This window comes from Cryptomeria japonica, chromosome 10 (genome assembly GCF_030272615.1).
Source record: "Cryptomeria japonica chromosome 10, Sugi_1.0, whole genome shotgun sequence".
Taxonomy (NCBI): Eukaryota; Viridiplantae; Streptophyta; class Pinopsida; order Cupressales; family Cupressaceae; genus Cryptomeria; species Cryptomeria japonica.
In genome coordinates this window covers 497,215,101-497,236,293 of record NC_081414.1, presented here as the reverse complement: position 1 = coordinate 497,236,293, position 21,193 = coordinate 497,215,101, and the positions used below count along the sequence as shown (strand labels likewise).

Genomic DNA, 21,193 nt, shown 5'->3' with positions numbered 1-21,193 from the left:
TACCATTTATGTCTGAATTCTATGGTGACATGACCAAATTATGCATTATATGTGGTTTTATTTTTATTTGGGGAGCCTTACACTATTTATTATTTGCGTAGGTACTTATAGTAAATGGAGTTCATATATGTAGATGTGAGAGAAAGTATGGGAGAATCTGTCGTTAACGATACATAAAGTTGATAAAGGCTTTCTCATTGTGACAAACTAGGAACCATTAATTGTGCATATAGATATGTAAATACACAATGTTTTGAGTTTTGCACCACTTGCATAATTAAAATAAAAGATTTTAAAAAAATGTTAAAATGAATATTTAGTGCAAATTGTTTTGTATTATAAATACAATTGTATGTATAGTTGATTAATTTCATTGGTCAAATACACCTTCACTTGTATACATCTATTGATGCATTAGCCTAAAATTATTAACATGTTTAAATTTTTTTATTAATTAAAATATAAAAAATATTTAGAAACGAATCATTGGCCCCTTCCCCTACAAAAACCTTTTACACAAATTTTTAAATTAAAAAAAAATCAAATTACATAAATATCACCATCTTGATTCTCGGTCCTTTTAAAAAGTTCGTCATCTTGCATGTCATCAGTAGTAAACAGTACGCCTAACCTGCATTCCGAGTACTTTCGTCCATTACTGAATTCTTAACAATTTTGGCTTCTATTTGTCGTGGCTTTATCATTCTTGATCAACTTTCTTAGACCGCAGAGTGAGTTGAAGTTGACTTGGGACTAAAGCGAATTGGGCGATTCGAGGAAATCAGTTGAGTATATACGTGTTGTCAACATGTTGCCCTTTTAATTTATTGTTCTGAATTGAGTTTAGAATTCGAACTTTTTTGAAGTAAAATTCAAATGGATGAGTTGCAAGGCGTCCCACATTTAACTGTTTCTTCACTTTCTTTGAGCCCTAGTTTGCCAACTCCGACAGAATTCCAACTCTGGATGGTTTATCTATTTATTTCTAACTATTTAGATAATATTAAACTCTTCCAATCGTGGATAGTTGAGAAGTTGGTCAACTGAATTGTATATTTAGTACTAATATAGGGTTCCATTCACGTAACTTGCTTCCTTTACTCAACGATATAGTACATGCACATTTTCTTGCACAACAAAATGTGGCTTTGAGCTGGTGCCCTATGCAGCGGGTTCATGGAGTTAAGAAAGGTTATCAGGAGTTTACCATTCATAGGGCTGGGGTGGCTTTGCTTTTGATTAGGTCCAATCCTTCCATCACCGGGTCAGCTAGTTTTAGTGTTTCAATGCATATTTTCTAGTTGGATAATTTATTTGCTTGGCTATTCAATAAAGCACGGTGTGATATTCAAGCCTTGAGCCTCATCAACTCAAAACCATTTAAACTGCAATGATTCTAAGGTTTAGACATGAAAGTAGGGTTAATTCTACATTTTTAGGGCCTGGTTGTCATTTTTTGAAGTTGGAAATTATTAAATGTATCAGTCTAAACTGTTAAATGATCAAAAAATGCCTTTTTTTAATCACTTTCTTGTCTTTTTGTGTAATAGTCAACTCCAATTTTTTCGAAATTTTCACCAATGAAATCACACGAGTTAAGAACACAAAAGGATTTTTTCTGTTGATACAAGTCTCAGATTTTTTCTGTTGATACATTCTAAAATTGATAGAATGTGAAAGGGTTTTCGTCCTTGCACCCAGAAACGGAGGTCTTCATCTCCAATTTCCACACTAGAAACCTGCAATGTACGTTGCAGACCTGCAAAGAAGTTATGCCCAAAAATCATAAAACACAATGAGCAAAAATGCATGTACAAGTCTCCTTTATGGCTTTGCCCTAATTCGAATCTTTTAAAGATTCCAATGGAATCTTTTCCCCTCATAATGCTACGCCCACCTTGAGGGTTGCTTCCTCATGAATAATTGACCACCCTTTTAAAAGAATTTATCACCTAGGGAAATGTGCCATGTAACTTTTTAATATAAGTTATTTATTCCGAGATAATATAAGTTACTTTTTATTAACTTTTTCTAAATTTAGAAAAAGTAACTTTATAACATAATATTACAAAGTTTTATTATAAATGGTTCACCAAAGCAAAATTTGACTAAGTATTGGTCCCCTTTGGCTAACCAATCATCCCCTTACACTGTGAATTTGCCAACGGAGATGGATGACATGTGAATTTGCCAACAGAGATGGATGACATGCAAATCTATGCATCTGAATAGCAACTAGAGAAATGGGGACATTACAATTAGGGTCTTATTTCTTTCTTTATTAGTCATAAAGTTTCCAAATTGGGGTATCTTACTGTAATAAGTATATTATTTATTTATAGCTTTAGTGTTGCTTTTATTTGTTTTTAGACTGTTTTTGGTTTTATGCTTTGCCTAATTATTTCTATTGTTCACCATTACATATTCTTTACGCAAATGGAAATTTTGATACTAATCATAAAGTTATGCAATGTAATTTTGTAGGCAAGTGTTTGTGTGTTTCTGGTGTGTGGACAAATGGATGACAAACAATACGAGTACATGCCAATTGTATCTGCCATGATTTCTGTTAATACAAAAGTTAACATCTATGGTGTGATAGCTGAGTATGAACAACCAAAGCCAACCAAAGGATCTGGTATGCTTAAGCACAGCATTTATATTATTTTATGTTTCTCGTTGAATTTTTATTTCAAGCAAACAATTGCTGAGTATGAGCAACCAAAGCCAACCAAAGGATCTGGTATGCTTAAGCACAGCATTTATATTATTTTATGTTTCTGGTTGAATTTTTATCTCAAGCAAACACGTTCCCTCACCTTTCTTTGTTGAAATTAAACATTTCATTTATTGGGTAGAAGAGGACTCTTCTTAAACCGCTGGGAGCCATAGCTGGAGCCTTTGTATTACACACACACACACACACACACACATATATATATATATATATAAAATAAGTGCAAAAATAGCATTTTGTAGGTGGGTGACAACAACGAAAATGCCATAGGCTAATTAGAGGTGTTGTTCAAACTTGAAAGTGCTTAAGAGATGAAGATAAACAATACATTGATGCTATGTACATTGGAAAATTTCTCCACCAATAAAATACAACTATGCTTATTATGAAATCTACATGAGCACAAATAACCCCCTATAAAGCCTTATAGTGATGTTTATAGCTGAATTACCAGTTTGGGTTTGGGTTCAAAGGTTCGGTTTGTGGGTTTGGTCAAAATTTTTTGCGGTTGGGTTCGTCCATACAAAAACATATAATAATTAGTAATATATACATATTTGCAGCAGTAATTAAGTTCAAAATACACCACCATATTATAGTCAAATAACATAGTGAATTACACCACCATATCAATAGTCAAATATTAGTCAAACTTGAATGTCATGATACACATTAAACTTTAAAGTTAAAAAATAATAATGTCAAATGTCTACAATCAGCCATCATTGATCAAATATTAAACAGGTTATCAAAAATATCATCATCATCCATATTAGATTATCTATGTTGAGGTAAACTAGAAGAACCTTGAGAAGAACCACAAATAGTGTTATTGGCACTAGCATTAGCACTACCACTAGCACTGTCAAGCTCTTTAAGTGGCTCATAGCCATCATCAACATCAAGTGGAGCAAAGTGGGTGGTGGAAGCATCCAAGTCTATACTCTCTAGCTCAATTTCCTACTTCTTTGTCTCCCCTTCTTTGTAGCCACTTTGTTTGTGTGTAAGAAGCTGCAAGTTTGAATGCACATACACCAAGTCCTTTGCCTTTGCTGAGTGTAGTCTTTGCATTTTATTGAGTGGATGAAGGACTATGTGCTCCAATTCCTCCTAGAGGCAAATGAACTAGCAACCTATTAAGACAAAATTAGAGAGTTAAGAGTTAAAAAATAAAAAAAAAAAATTTTAAAAATTAAAATATAAATAAAACTAAAAAGATAAAAGATATTTTTTAATAAACTTGCGATAAAATTTTGATCGCAAGAGGTTGTAGGTGTGTGTATGTTTTACCATGGGAGGTACAACCAACTATGAACATTGACCATATAGTTGTCTCAAAGAGCATCAAGACCACAGTCATTGGAGCATGCAAAACCCATGAACTCAGCCCTCATTGCATCTTGTTTGTCATGATCAGTGAAGAGTTTTTGAAGTTCTACCTTGTATTTGTTGTAACGTTTTCACACATCGCCCCATTGCAACTGAGGACCCCCACTTTTTTTGCTTTCTAGTTTAGTTGTTTGTGCTTAGTTTTAGCTTGGCAATAGTATCGTTGTCTTTTAGCCTTTGTTGGTAAGAGGGGTTTCCTTGGCTTCTTGTTGATCAATCCTGGGAATTGTGTAAGAATGCAAAGTTTGTCCTTAAATAGGTAAGTCAAGTCAAGAACTGAACTTTTGAGTCCGAGACTCATGAATAGGTGTTAGATGGAGAATTGAGTTCAAATTGCTAAAATTTGTAAAGTCTTGCAAATGTTGTCAAAAGTTGTCAATGTTGCCAAATGTTGTCATAGTTGTCAAAGTGCAAAAATGTTGCAAAGATGTCAAGTGGATTTGAGATTTCTAAGTGATGAGAAATGATGAAATATATGAGGATACAATGTCTTGACAAGGAAAATTCCTTGTAAAGGTCGGATTTTCTGACCTTGACAAGATGAAGTGAGGGGAAAATGATGAAAATCCTTGTCTAAGGTTGGAATTCAATCCTAGGTTGAAGAGTGGAATGCATTTTTTGTCCTTGATTGACCCTCACTTGCACTCAACATTTAGTCCTTGTGTAATAGGGAGGTTCGCTCATGCTAGTCCTTAGTCCTTGCATACCCCTAATTTGCACTCATTCATTTGTCCCTAGCACTATCTCATTTGCGCCCATCCTTAATTCATGAAGAAGTGATTTGTACAAGATTTTCCTCATTTAACACTTGCACTTAGGGATTTTTTCAAAGGTCTCCATCCAGCATTGCTGAAAATGATGAAAATCCTTGTAGGATGAAGTGAGGGGAAAATGATGAAAATCCTTGTCTAAGTTTGGGAATTTAAAGGTTGGAATTCAATCCTAGGTTGAAGAGTGGAATGCATTTTTTGTCCTTGATTGACCCTCACTTGCACTCAACATTTTGTCCTTGTGTAATAGGGAGGTTCGCTCATGCTAGTCCTTAGTCCTTGCATACCCCTAATTTGCACTCATTCATTTGTCCCTAGCACTATCTCATTTGCGCCCATCCTTAATTCATGAACAAGTGCATTTGTACAAGCTTTTCCTCATTTAACACTTGCACTTAGGGATTTTCACAAGGTCTCCATCCAACATTGACTTGTCCCTACTTTATAAGGGGATCACACCTTGCAAATTGTCCTTGCTCACCTAGAAATCCCGTTCAACCTCTTGTCCTTGTCCTTAAGGTACCCTCAAGGTTGCCTAGTCTTATCAAGGTCTCATTTGTGCTCATCCTAGTGATTTTCACTTTGGAAATTCCTTGACATATCAATCCTAGCGCCTTCAATTCCTTGGCACATCAATCCAAGCGCTCTATATTTCTTGAACTACCAATCCTAGTGCTCATGTATCCTTAGGAACTTTGTCTTGGCGCCCTCAATTCCAATACCCCCATGGATTAGCACCCACTATTCCTTGTGCATATGAAATTAGCGCTCTGCATAGTCCATGAAGACACCTAAAGTGCGCTCAACACTTATCCCTAGCATCACCTAACTACTACCCTTCTTAGTTACTATCATCATCTATCCAAGCTCACCTCGAATTAGTGCTCATGTATCCATGAAACACATGAATCAGCATGCACCTATCCTTGGAATGCATCTCCTAGCACTCATCTTTGTCCTTGACCCCTTCTTAATACCACTAGGGAGGAGTATATCTAGGTCGGCTAGACAAAGTGGGGGTAATTGAACATTGGAACGCTATAAAGTGAGGTTGGATTTTATTTCACCAACATCAAATGCAACAATTCAATTCACATCAACAACAGATCAAGTCCTATTCCACAGAGCAGAATTAAATCAAGACATGAGTGAATTGGGCGAAGTGAGGAATGGGGTATTTTGATCTTTCATTTATACCTCTCAAGCGATGTAAAAAGATCATGACTTATACCCAGCCGACCTGTTTTGAGTGAAACATACAAGGGAACATATAAAGCTGACTTGCTATTCCTTGTGCATATGAAAATCCCGCCATCACACTATAATGTCCCCTATTTATAGGCTGTCAATTCCCAAAGGGAAACATACATTACTACCTACCATGTTACAGTAGTTACAAATTAACGACTAAGGTTGCTCATAGTACAGTTAGGCATTGTCCTTATTCAGGCCTAATCTTAATCCCCTTCTAATTTCTAATCCTGGATGGGAGACTGACTTGTCTAGGGCACGATGATACCATCTCCTTAATGCAGCCCAGATTACCGGAACCTCAAACCATTCACCCTTGGGGCCTGTAGCCTAGATTTCAGGATCATGAGTTCTTTCACCCTTGGGGCTCATCTATCATGAGATGGTTTTACTCTTCCTCTCCCTAACAGCATCACATCACTCCTCAGGAAAAAGGAATTAGAATTGGTTAAGAGCTTGGGACTGTAAATATGTCAATATCTTGTTGTACTATGAATGTATATGAAATTAAGTATGACTATCATACATATTGCAGTCTATATTAATATTACTATTGAATTCTACATAAGAACATCATTAGGCTTCATATATTAAGCATACATATTAAGCACATCCCCATGCATACCACCAAGAACAAGGATGTTACTGCCTGCAACTTAATAGCAGTTCTGATCTGATCTGATCCATGGTGATGTCACTGGATGCTTTTGATTCCTTTCCTTTATATCTCTCAATGTGAGGGAGAGGTCACACCTCTTCATCATGTATGACCTTTGGCAAGAGACACACTCTTTCACCATTAGCAACCCTTTGAAAGAGTGCAACTCTTCATTATTTCTGCCCTTTGAAAGGGACACAACCTTTGACAATCAGAGCTGCACTTCTTAATAAATCAGATCTGCACTTCTGATTCCCAAATTATTCCCCATTTAAATGAGTTCTCTTCTCCCTCTTATACCTCATATTTGGGGGAGTCACAACTTATCATTTCATGCCTTTTGACCATTCATTAACATTAATCAAATTTAATTATATTCTTTTATATTTTAATTTAATTTTAATATTTGTTCTTTTGTATTTTAATTTTATTGTTATTATATATTATTAAATTATATTTCAAAGTGGGGACATTACATACATTGTCCTTGAACACACCCCAAATGCGCTTATCACTTATCCTTAATGCCCCTTCAAAATTGCCTAAGGGGTGTATTCATTGTTGAAGTCGGCTGGCTAGAGGTTAACACATGATGAGCAATTTATAAAAAAACATGTGTGAACAAAGTGCAAAGCATATGGGAGGTTTAATCTCCTTTAGGTCCGCTGAGATGTGAAAAGATTAAATCATGAGAGAAGAAATTTAAATAAAACATGTGTGCAATGAGGAGGCCGACCTCTTTAAAGGTCAATTGCAATCCATATAAATGAAAGGTAGAAAGGCATTCAATTCATATTCATTCAAAGCAGAAATAAAAAACCAGACCTGTGAAAGAGGAGAAGATCGAACTTCATCAGCCATTGTGTGGGTGATTTTGAAAGATGCAAGGCATGAATCCAATCAAACATTCATGAGCGCAAAGGTATTAGTGATCAAAACTGTAAGAAGATAGTCATGTGAGGAGGATTGCCAGCATTAATCACAAGCAGATCAGACATTTCCAGATCTTAAAAAGGATCATTTCCAGATTTTAAAGGGCTTATGAAACGGATTTACAAGTCATTGGTGCCGCTGTTTAATCTTTATTCAAGAGTGATTCACATGATAATCCCTTCATATTCTTCAAAATGAATTGATGATGAATCTTAAACTTTTATTTTAGTTTTACATTTCATTAACATAAGGTTTTCATTATGATTCATTTTGTTTACTGTTTTTTAGGTGATATATGCAAGGGATGGAGTGAGTAAAACAAAGGATAACATCAAGATTCAAGTGTTCAACAAGGTCACAACACTCAAGGCTTGCACTACAACACGAGGAGGATAAAAGCTCAACACATTCGAAAAGGGACTCAAAAGAAGGTTCAAGACATTGCAACAAGAGTTACATTGCAAATGGAAGATGTTACAACATTCTTGAATTTATTTCGGAAATCCAAGATCAAGGTCAAAATGACAAGGAAGCAATCTTGGTCAAGGACATCATGCATAAGTGATGACAAGAGAAGAGCATTGCAAATGTGGATGAGGATACACTTGCAATCATCACACATGAAGATCAAGCATTGACATCATGAAGATGATGAAAGAGGAAGATGAATAGCAAGGAATGCATCTCGAACAGATAGTTTCAAAAGAGCTATTCAAAGTTAGAAGATGATGCAATTTGGGAATATGAACCATCTCAATCAGTCAAGCAATTGGAAATGTTGAGTATCAAGAGTTATTGCTCGAAATACAAGGACTTCTTTGTGACGAAGGGTAAAATTTACAAGATATGCATGCTAAGATGGCACCCATTCATCATCAACCAATCAGGAGATGCCAAGTCAACATATACAATTCAATGTATCTGACTCATCCTACGAGGACAACTATACAGGTGGAAGGAACTAAATTAAATGTACCTAACCTCATTTCTCACTGGTCTGAATTCAAAGATGGACGTGTCCAAAATGTTGTAATGATCTCATTGGTCAAGGAGGTGTTAGTTGTACTTGTAACTAACCCTAATTAGGGTTTTCACTTTTCTTTGAATTATCTCGACCATTGATTTCAAATCAATCTTGGCCTTTGAATCGTAATTGAGATGTCTATATAAGGCATTGTCTTCTCATTTGCAAAGGTTAATAGTGAATAGATTAAGAGAATAGTTGATAGTTGGGAGTTAATATAGTAGTAGAAGGAGAAGACGAGATTGTTGCCAAGGCTATGCTGGAATAAACATATGATTTCATTGAAGATATGGTGGATCTTTGTACGAGTTTCACCATATTGCATGGTTTCTACTTCTCAAAGTTTAGATTTGTTTACATGGAGTTGATTAGTTGAATGGAAGATTTTATTGTTGATTAATGGTGAAGCCTCTATGTTCATACCATTTGTGATTTGTTGATTGCAAGTTGCAGTGCATGGTTAGACTGAACTTAATTGAAAGTTTAACTTCAATTCCTTTATGCTCATTGTTCATGGTGTTGATGCGCATAAGTGATATAAAAATCATTCACTTACCCTTAGGAGATTGTGTAATGTCCCCTAATTGGGAATGCCCTAAATTTGCCCTAATTCTCAATTTCTATGTAATTTAGGTGGGTTTAGAGTATACCTTTCCCCTGATTTAAACCCTAAAAACAGATTAGAAGCTCCTTACAACAGTGATTCCAAAAATCAGATTACAACAATAATCAGAGTATTATAATTAGTAAATTAAATTAGATTTACAACAATAATCAAACTATCATAATCAGTAAATTTAGAATTATTAGTTTAGCCATATAATATGAAATATCTTTGGAGGACACAACCATTGGAGAACAAGGGAAGGTGTGACTTTGATGGGGTGTCTTGAACCCTCTACCCTAGGCCAAAGAGCGGATATACCATCCCTCTTAGCCTCATGTGGCCCATTCCATCCATATAAGGTGGTCTACCTAGTGAGGTGTCCACTTTTCCGTTATCCCCTCGTCTTGCCAACCTTTTCCCTCTCTATGATTGGTCTTCTTGCACCATGGTAGGGGAATGAGGTTGCAAGAGGGTGCCTTAGAATGCCATCTCCTCTAGGCCCAAGGGCAGTACCCTTGTACCCCCTCGGCCTCATGGAACCATCTAGTTCCCTCATAGAGGTGGCGTACCATAGAGGAGTGCCCCATCACCATACCCCTCCTGCAAGCCTACACTCCTTCCACCATGGTTGGCAGCACTCAGAAAATATAAATGAAACATAGCATAAGATTAACTGCAGAATGTCATTAAATCAGACTGTTATTTGGATATGTATAAACAATCATGATAGTAGTCACTAGTAACAATAGATATGCAGAAATATAAATATGCAGCCCCAGTACTTGTTATGCACATATAGAGAATTCATAGTTAATTCGTCTGCTGTATATTCAATTCCTTATCAAATATATTCAGTGCTAGGTTAGATTGAATGAATTCCTTTGGTTTTATGATTTGAGTTATTGGTGAGTGATAATGTAATAATGCGCTCGTTTGATATATTGGAGAATGGTGATTGAATGAATGCTGATCTGATAGAATGATTTGTTGATTGGTTATTTTCTTTATGGGAATGATGATTGATAAGTGATCCTTGAATGATTTGGAATAATCTCTTTTATACTTCAGTGGTGAAAGGGTCACCACTTCTCATAAGGCTTGAGTGACCACCCTTCATTAGAGTTGATTCACCACCCTTCATTGCTACCTTTGAGAATAATAAATCATTCCTCAAGTTGATCTCCCTCGGATATCCCCCTCAAATGAAACCTTCCCCACATTATATCTTTCAATGTGAGAGAGTCACACCTCTTCATCATGTCTGCCCTTTGCAAGGGTCACAACCTTTCATAATTATCACTCTTCGAAAGAGTCACAATCTTTCATATTTATCACCCTTCGAAAAGTCATAACCCTTCATCATTTCTGCAGTTTGAGAGGGTCACAACCTTTCATATTTATCACCCTTTGAGAGGGTCACAACCCTTCATTATATCTGCCCTTTGAGAGAGTCATTTCCGCATTTCCTTCCCATTCCTTCTTCCATTTATCTTTCCTTAATTCCTATGCTCCACTCTTTTTGTTCCTTCCCCCTTATTCTTTTAAATGAATTCTTCACCCTTTTATATCTCATGTTTGAGGGAGTTATAACTCTTCATGGCATGCCTCTTGACCTTTCATTAAACTTAATTGACTTGTGATTTTATTATATTTATTATTTTTTAATTTTATTATTATTATTTATTATTAAATCCTATTTCAGAAAGGGGACATTACTGATTGCACCATCTTTCTGTAGTTGTTTCCTCTTGGCTAAGCAAAGCTTGGTTTGGTTTCACCAAGTCAGCAATCAGTTCTTGCATTGTTAGGTGTTAGCTTAGATTTTCTTAACCTTTCATCCTTTTGTCTTTTACTTTCCAAGTTAAGTATTCCACGTTCTAGCAAACGCAAGTCCCTTTGTGATTACCAATAATATCACATCATATGCACTGATTCTATCAAACATTAAAGTTGATTGTTTGCATTGTAAACCTTGGGGTTGCCTTATTTGATCACATTGTTTAGCATATGAGGTTTCCTTGTTCAAGAGAGGATAGAATACTTGGTATTTTATTCTGTGTTCGAGGTGTCATAATTAACACATCAACAATATCCTTGAGCAACTTTAGGATCTCTATTTGGGGCAACTCTTGTGGCAATAGAAACGAGCTGAGAAATATAATATTTGGGATTCAATGCAAAGGCAAGAAGATGCGATATACTGGTCATTTTGTTCCATCTCTCTACAATGATTTGGTGTAGTTCTTTGAAGAATTTTTCTTGAAGATCTTTCTCTTTTGCATTTATGATGATTCTCATCTTCTCAATCAAGTCAATGCCATCATATACCTCACCCAAACAAGGCCCAACCATGTTGGTATAACAGATCATGCTCAATATGAGCTTAGTGAAATTGAGGAGATTCTCACCATGATCCCATCAAATGTTGTCTTTGATCATTTGCTTAACCTTTGCTGCTCTCATACTGCTAGATTGCCTCCATATGGACCATTTTGGGCTGATTATTATTTTAGAAAGTGCCCAACGAACCTTGATAAGTCATCTTACCACAATTGTGTGGGAGGCGAAATGGGTCTCATCAACCTATATGCATTTTTTTTTTTTGCAAAAATTAAAATTAAAAAGTTTACAAAATGGAAGCATATTTATTATTTAACTTAATTTCGGCAGCTCCAATTTATAGAATGTTCTAAAATATGCTTTGTGACATATGGTGGTTGGTGACGAACATTTGGATCTCTTCGGCCTTAGGTACTCTTGTTTGATCCAATCAATTTTGGTGCCAATTTTTTTGTAGCATTAGGTTGAGGGAGTGGATAACACAAGGTGTCCAAAAAATTTGTGATTAATATTTCTCAACCAGTAACCCAATAGCCCTACGGTTTTTGATATTGTTAGTTGTAACTTGTATGACGTTTTGAGGGCCCACTTCCTCAATCCTCAATGACTTGACAAAGAATGTTAGCAATAAATGCAACATCCTTCACCTCTCCTACACAATCTTCTGCTCTTAAAAACATTGCCCCTTTAGGGGACACTACAATAACATTGAACAATGGATGATTTTTTGCATCTTTCCATCCATCAAACAATGGACACCCCTGTTTTAATCCATAAATCGCTTATGGGCTTCACAAATTTCACCTCTCTATCCAATAAGGTGCTATGCACTTTTTCAAAACTTGGGCCCTTGTACCCTTTTGGAGCCTCATTAGTTTATTTCACCATTTTTTGCCAATATGGTGAGTGAACAACATTGAATGCCAATCCATTCATATAGACACATCTCGCTATGTCCTGAAATGCCTTCAAGTCGTTCTTTAGGTATGTACAAAAATGGATGGCTCTTTGTAGGTTCAAAATAAGGTGGTGGTGGAAGGGGCTTCATCCCTCAAGATTCTTTCTTTAGTAAAGGATGATTTAATTTATGCCTTGAAGCTTGGTTTTGTTTTTCTTGCTTTTTAATATATGCCAATACTACTTGATCTAGAAGACATTTATCATTTGGGTTTGGTTTGCCTAGACAAAATTTGATGCCTTATCTAGGGGGCCTGCACAAATGGCCTCTCACTCGGCTGTATGAGCTTGAATATCTAGCTTTACAATGACTACAAATCCAAATATAACCTCCATCATTTGGAAGTTGTACCATTTCAACATATTTCCAAAGGTGAGAGTTTGGGTCTATTATGAAGTGGGGTTGGTCCATAGAGCTAGAAACAACTGCCATTGTAATACCTAAGACAACAAGTTCAATAAACAACACATTCAAAACAAACCAAAATAAAAAAAACTGTAAACAAAACAAGAGAGTTCATTTGTAAAAAAAATGTAAGGAAAAAATACCAAAAACTTAAAAAAGCCTACATCTTTTGAAGAAATCTTCCTCTATGATCTCCTTGACAACAAACCAACACTTGCAAATGTGTAAGAATAGCACAACAACCAACTTGGAGCATTGAACATGTTGGAAGCCTAATTTTTTGGCAAAATTCAGTGTTTCCCAAAATGAGAAATATTGAAAGTCCTTCGAATAGCCACTTCCTGAGAATCTGTGCATGTGCCGTCATCAAATTTTTGTATCTGATTAACCAGGGAGAGCACTTTCACTGAATTACTGAAACCTTCCTTGCTGACATCAAGCTTTCCCAATCTATGGATATTGGCTTGAGAAGAATGGTTTATTTGATTATCAAATGAGGTTGTTATTGTTACAAGTTCATTAATGAAAGACATGAATAGCAAGCCAGCTCTCACAAGGGCAAATATTTCGCTTTTCAGAAGCTTGATAATTTAAATTAGTATTTTTCAGGTTATTAAAATCGAAGTTGAATGGTTGATTTCAAATTTTCACTATATGTGGGGGTAAATGCGGCTCCCATAAGGGTAGAGCCCAACATATAGTTCTAAAAGGAGGCAGATGAATATCATGGCACACAAAAGCAAAAGGTTGGTTTCAAATCTAAAGTTATATTATTTAAATTAATTTGATTTAAATAATAACTCATTGTTGTGCGTTGCACACGCTCCCTGTCGCCGACAGGGTCCCCCTTCCTTTTTGAGCCTTTCCGTCTTCGCCCTGTTGAGTTCCGCGCAGAGCCTCTTGCGTCCTTTCGAGCGAGTCCGCGTTCAGTCCGTAAGATGATGATGTTGAGCGAAAGAGCCGGTGATTCTATTAGGTCAGTCGAGCCCTCGGGCATGAATTCCAAAAGATTGTTCAAGCTTGTGAAATCGCCTTAAATGGGCGTGTGATGATGGAGACTGGCGAATTCCGCCAAGTAAAAGAACAGTGTGTCCGAAGGTCGCATGAGGACCTAAAGTTGCCAGTTTTCGCGTAAAACGATGAGAGGGGTTACATGATGTTTGTTTTTATAAGTTTGTGAGATTTGTATGAATGGCGATTCTCGCCAGCTGAGTGAAATGTCAAAAGTTAAAAAGTTGGCAAAAATGCCCAAAGGGCCGAATTTCGGACCCCTTAAGTGAAATGTCAAAAGTTAAAAGGTTGGCAAAAATGCCCAAAGGGCCGAATTTCGGACCCCTTAAGTGAAATGTCAAAAGTTTAAAAGTTGGCAAAAATGCCCAAAGGGCCGAATTTTGGACCCCTTAAGTGAAATGTCGAAAATTAAAAAGTTGGCAAAAATGCCCAAAGGGCTGAATTTCGGACCCCTTAAGTGAAATGTCAAAAGTCCGAAATTTGGCAAAATTGTCAAAGGGTCCGAAATTAGCAAAACCCTCTAGAATGCCGAAGATTGCCTTGCTAGGGATAAATGCGAAAAGTTTAAAGTTTCAAACTCCTCCCAATTGCCGAAAGTTGCAATCCGGAGGAAAGGCGTGGGGAAAGTAAAGATCGAAGTTGGCAAAACCCTTTAGAATGCCGAAATTGGCAAAGACTCATCATTCTCCGAAATTAGAGCAGTAGGGGATAAAACGCGAAAGCACCGAAGTTCGCGATTTGGAGGATGAAAATGCGAAGTGTTTGAAGTTTTTAAAATTCCCTCATTCCGCCGAAGTTAGGGTAAAATCGCGTGAAAGAGGATTGCATAAGGTTTGGAGGGTGGAGCCAGAGAGCACAATTTACATCAAAGGTAAGATCGCGATTTTTTTTTTGTACAAATCTTGCAAACACAGTAAACCCCGTAATGGCTCACCGTAGGGCAAAAGCGTGAATTTTCATAATCTGAAAGCCCCTTCCCTTCATTTGCTGAAATTTCTCAAGGTAAAATCGCTGACATATACCCTTTCAAACATTCAAGTTCAATTACCATTTCGCCCAAGGTAAAAAAATCGCTAAGTCTAAAATTCAAAACTGCAAGTTCTTTTCAAACCATAGGCGCAAAAATTTGAATAAAGTTAACCATTGAAATTCAAAATTTGCAGAACTCTCCCATCCGTTTTTGCAGGGCAAATCGGGCAATTTCTCGCTGTCCATTTTCACCAGGTAAGTACGCTTTACCTCTCTCGATCGTCTGAAATATTTGCAAATTGGATGGATGTCTGTGCAGAAAATTGATTAAAATGCTTAAATCTTGAGAATCGCATCTTTCCGTTTATAAGGCGTCATGCAAAGCAATCGAAATCAGAACTTACTCCTAAGAATCAGCTAGAAAATGCATTTTCAAACTTAGGAAAATTTCTCAAGCTTTGTCCATTTTGAAAATTGATCCCGAAAATGCTTAAGTATAAATTCGCAATCAAAAGCTTCATAAATACTTGGGTTTAAATCAACCAAGCTTTTAATTAACAAAATCATGTTGTTCTTTCAATACAATTTTTGAATTAATTCTTGAATGCTGGCATATTCTTTATCTAACCCGCTTTGCTTCCTTTTATCGCCTCGTAATCCACGTCCGGTTTTGCAGGATAAATGCCTAAATCAGCGGTAGAATCATCAAAGACGCCTGCTACAGCCGAGACATCGCGAGCATCCAAATTAGATATCCTTCGTCAAGTCAAAAGGATGGAGTACCAGTATCAAAGAGGGGGATTGAGGGAGTCAAAAGTTCAGTGTCTGGGATAATGTCAGTGATACTGACCTAGGCCATATCGATATCCAAGATTTCAGGAGCCGAGTCTTCTCCCCTAATGCCTACGACAGGCCTAGGCAGATGATGGAAAGTGGCATCGCCCAAGCAGCAGGGTTTCCCCTAGCAGTGCAAAACTATGAGTTAGTAGTAGAGGCTGCTCGACATTACCAGCCAGGTTCTAGATTGGTGCTCCTTGAGGACATGGTCCTCGCTAACTTCACTCTTGAGGCCATTGGCGATGCATTTGACATTCCCTTCCCAAACAACCCTATAGCAACAACTATAGATGAGGCGCAGGGGGCGTATGATATGAATCCTACCAGATGCAGAACATTGATCAATGAAAAGTGGTACAAGGAGAGAAGACCTCCAAGCGTCAGAATTGGGAAAAAGACCCCAAAAAGTGACTTTCACAATGAGCATGGGGACATGGTCACATTGCTCAGCAGGGTCATGGGACTCCCCAAATCCAACTACTTTGAAGAGTGGATGTTTTACTTCACAGAGCAAGTCTTTGCCGTGAAGTCCAAGTTTGACTGGGCCCAAATTATAAGCGACAACATCCACACTCAACTAATTGAACTCGAGACAAAGAAGTACTTCACTATGACCTCTTATTTGGTCTACATGTTCGCCAGGAACCAGCCACTGCTAGGTTTAATAATGAAAGGTGAAATTGGGAATGGACCGGATTAGGTAAAGGTATATGATTGTTACCCACAACTTCACTATCAGGATATAGCTCAGAGAGAAAAGAACAGCCCGACTTATGCAGTTGGCCATTTTGAGCGCGCCAATGACGCCTTCACAATGCGCTTGGTCAGGCTTATGCAGGGAGGATTACATATAAGGCTCTCGGAGCAAGCTACTATTCTAGTACAGAGATACGGAGCCTGCTTCATCCAGTTCCCAAGGTTCTCCTATATCCGGATAGCTAGCTTTAATGGTGCCCCTCTTTGGCTTCCACGGTACCCAACCAGATAGTTCTTATGGAGGTCGCAAGGCAGTCACGTCCGACCGACATCTTACTCAAAGACAGCAAGTAGGCTGGATTCGCGTTCCCCATGATTATAGGCAACCAAGATGTCCATTTGAAGACCCCCACCCAAGCAGAGGAATCCTTCGCAAAGCTGGCCTCCTATGGCCTACAGGAGCATTTGCCAAGGAAATGCTTTGATCACGATAATCTGGCAAACAGAGCCTATGGCAGGTGGTATAAAGCAAAGGAGTCAATTGAAGATTATTGGAAAAATTGCTCCGATGACTATGAGGTCCGAAGGCGTGAATATTCTAGGCTGAGTGTGCAGCAAATGCGACTCTATGAATATCATTGGGTCCCAGATCAACTCACAGATTCAGGAAATTGCCTGCAGGTCTGGGAATTTGAGGCAGTAAGGCATCTTTTGCTAGGCGTTGATCGGTTGCAAGACCCGATCACTGATTTTGAGGCAGTCATGGCAGCCCCAGCAAGACATACCGACCAATGGTTGCATCAGCAGATTGAGCGACTAATTCATGAAGGAGTCCAGTTCACTTACCACTTAATGGGTAGCCTTGATTCTCAATCCTTCGAAGATGAGGGAACTTCTAATGCACCTAGGGAAGAAATTGAAAAGCCTGAGAAAAGGAAGAAGGCTAAAGCCAGCAGAGGAACTCGAACATCCAAGAGATCAAGAAGGGAGAAGATTCCCATTAGGAGGCCAGAGGTCACTTCATCGTCAAAGGACCCCAGTTCGTCCAACGATGTAGTAGAATTGGATTATATACCTGCTCCCCCTTCCTAGAGTGACATCGATGCATTTGGAGCTGATGATCCTCCCGCACCCGACATGCTGGACGCGGAGCTAAGAGTCATTGAATCAGCCGAGCCGGGTAACCAAATTGAGGAAGGAGAGATTCCATCCATTCAGGAGATCAAAGTACATGAACCCACCCAATAGAGTCGCCATGAACTGCTGCTCCATAACACTGCCAAAGATGACTCTACCGTTGAAGGAGAGCAAAAGACAGAGGAGACTCACGAGCTCGAAAAGACAGAAGAGCTACCATCACACGAAGGCACCAGACAATTGTTCAGTGAAGTAGGAGAAAACTCTGCTGCAAGCAAAGAGCTTGACACCTCCTCCACTCCCCCCATAACCGAGCAGCTACAAATTTGTGGTGAGACGGCTGAAAACATCAAAGAACAGAGTGAAAATCTAACCATAGCATCAACCCAGACTGTACCTCAGGAATGGTTGATTGCCCGAGCCCAGTGCAAGGCCGCCACAAAGCCACCCATTGATTTGGAGGACATCTTCTCATACATAGATCAAGCTAAAGCCAAGGGGAAGAAAAAGCCCAAGGCATATTCCAGAATAACCAAAGATGAGCAAAGGAACCGTACTCTTCACATCGCTACCCCGCCTGTAGACAAGCCAGCAGATCAGATCACACTGGCAGATTATAGCATCACAACTGTCCCCATCGGAGGAGCCACTAAGGAACAGGAAAAGGAGGAATTCAAGGATTCAGTACAGAACATGCTCAGGCAACTTGAATTGATAACAATTGAAAAGGACATGTATCAAGCTTGTGCTGAGCAGGCCGAGGGATACAATGATCAACTCTTGAGACCATTGCACAATGCTTCTGAATCCCACATTCCCCCGACGGCCTTGGCACAGAGGACCACAACAAAATTTGAAGGAGTACGGGATACTGCGAGGGCCGTCAGAGAATGGATACAGGGCATCAAAGGGAGGGGAGAACGAATGCTCGAAGAAGTAAAAGAGATGGCTCACCATTGAGAGGCCACCCTGGTCCGGCTATTAGAGGTAAAGAGGGAATCCCTTAGAATGCATGAAGTGGCTGCCACTACTCTTCTCCTCATGAGAGCTCTCTTCTGGATTCATGCACAAATTCCTACATTATCCACCATCCTAGATCCTTATAACATCAGCAATCTTAAGGAATGGTACTGGACTATCACCATGAAGAATGACACAAGAGAAATCATTGATAAAAAACACGATGCATGAGAGACAATTCTGAACACCATGCAAGAACTCGGCAAAATGATCCTCCGATCAATGGTCTCGGGATGGCAAAATGCCCTGTCCGATGAAGTGATACAGCCGGATTGGGAGGAAAGACTAGAGACGGATAGGATCACCTATTCCGCTAAGGACCTAAGTTTTGCTGGTCAGTTCCAGTCAGACATGTTGTGCTTCGAGCGTAATCGTTCTAGCTGGAAGGATGGTTTGAAGCACGTAGACCAATACCTTGAAGGCATGCAGTATAAAATTCACCATCCTCCTATGCCTCCATTCAGTTTGCTATTCCGATTGTGCCTCAGGTTCCAAGAATATGTTCGTGAGGAACGTACAGCACGTCGGGGTCGGGACCTTTGGCGAGAATATTTGCACAGCGAGGATGAATTCCTGGAAAAGGGGTGTGAAGTTGAAAAAGAAAAAGTGCTCTCCTAAAGTGTTTTTTTTTCCTTTCTGATTTTGAAAAGTGCACTTTTTGGCCAAAGGGTCATGTTTGACTTCCAAGTCAACTAAATGTAAAACTTTATGTGTATGCACCTTTTTGGATAAGTTCTAATTACCTTTTGGGGTAGTTATTACTCCCTTTGGAGTAGTTGCTGATATTTGCCTCCCATTTATGGGTATGGGCAGCCATGTTTTATGGATGAATCTGGGCCTTTAGTTTAGATTAGATCTTGGCCATTCATCCATTTTTGAAGCCTATTTAAGGGACTGGTTTTCCCTCATTTTGTAAGAAGTTTTTTGGATTGTTGCTGAAGCTCTGGTGAAATTTATAGGATTTAATGCAAAGTTAAGACTGTTTCAAGTTTCCCTGTGAGTGCATGGTCTCCTTCTTCATTAATTTAAAATTTTCAGTTATGTTTCTTTCTTTTATATAGCATTTTCTAAGTAAACATCCGATAGAATCCTCGCCGTTCATACCATTAGGGAATGGCTGATTGTCTTTCCTTCTGTATGGTTAATCTGAACCTTTCATATGCTTAGTTCGGTTATTGAATGCTCACTGAATGAATGTCAAAGTTTTGATGTTGTATTTAATAGCATGAAAATTCAATTTTCCCTTGAAGATCGCACTAGATTGATGCAAATATTGTGCTTAAATGCCTGGTAATGCTTAATTTAGTTATTTGGAGGTGTCTGTCTGTTTACTAAATCTGCTATCTTAGTTAAAATTTATATTTTCTGTAGCTCTGTCTCTCTCTCTATCCCTCCTTTTCCCCTTTTTTTTACCAAGAGAATCTGCAGTCCTGCTGAAAACAGTATCGACCCGACTTAAACCATTTGATAAGTAAGACCATTAAAGTTTCGGGGAACTCATCTAGCAATTGCCTATTTTACCGTAAGTCCCCCTTGTGTTTCCAGCAAAAAACACATCAAAACACTGAGCAATCCTGCAGTCAAGACCTGACAAACGAAACCTTGAGGTTATCCCCTTTGATCAAACATAGAAAATAGCACTAGGGATTTCCTTATCTCAAGAGAGGATAGGATACTCAGCTGGTTTATTCTATTCTGCGTTGGCCGTATGGAGTTTGCAGCAATGCGACTTTAGACATGTCAACACTCATATATGTACATATATTTATAAAGACACAAAGCCTATAGATGAGTGGGATAACATTTCAGGTGAAGTCAGAATTTAAATCACTCCAATATGATTTAAATTAATTATTATAAACATTATAAAAAGGGGAAAAAGAAATTATGCACATCCAAATGAGGCATTACAAATTTAAATGGTGGACTCCTTGCACAAAATCATTCATATAAAACCTTTTTACGAAGTCCTAAGGTCTCAAAAGTAATCACATATTGGGAAAAATTAAATCACTTTAAAAGAAAGGTGAGGATTCTAAATGAGCACATGAAGTGGTGGGCCACCTAGTTTTCTACATAACATCGGACATCTGCAAGGGCAAAAATGGTCTTAACGAAAAGACAGGCTATACTGAAAAGCATCAATTATGAAGAGTGCAATGGGTCCCACAGTGGATACACCTTAAAGGGACTTATCAAAGAAATGACTATTATATCTCACCAAAATATGAATTTCGACAAAACAAAGACTCTTCAAAACTAAAAATGGTTTCTCCGAAATGCAATGTTATATCAAAAACCAAGGGTTGCCCTAAACCTAAGCCCAACATATGCGAAGACTATGATTAGAGGATCTGCACAAAATGTGTTGAACATATTTTAAATCTTTCAAGTTGATGTTGTTGGTGTAAAGCCAAATTCCATAACTTCCAGTAGTATTGTCCTTACTTC

General features: G+C 38.1%; 1 protein-coding gene across 1 annotated transcript in view; it reads left to right on the top strand.

Annotated features, from left to right (window-relative positions):
* The first annotated feature begins 585 nt into the window (after nucleotides 1-585).
* Nucleotides 586-21,193, top strand: part of LOC131039414 (protection of telomeres protein 1a) — a 312,678-nt gene continuing 292,070 nt past the window's right edge. Inside the window, exons 1-2 of the mRNA XM_057972165.2 lie at nucleotides 586-784; nucleotides 2,485-2,638. Of these exons, the coding sequence (XP_057828148.2) occupies nucleotides 2,518-2,638 (121 nt within the window). The 5' untranslated portion in view covers nucleotides 586-784; nucleotides 2,485-2,517. The remainder of the gene's footprint in view (nucleotides 785-2,484; nucleotides 2,639-21,193) is intronic.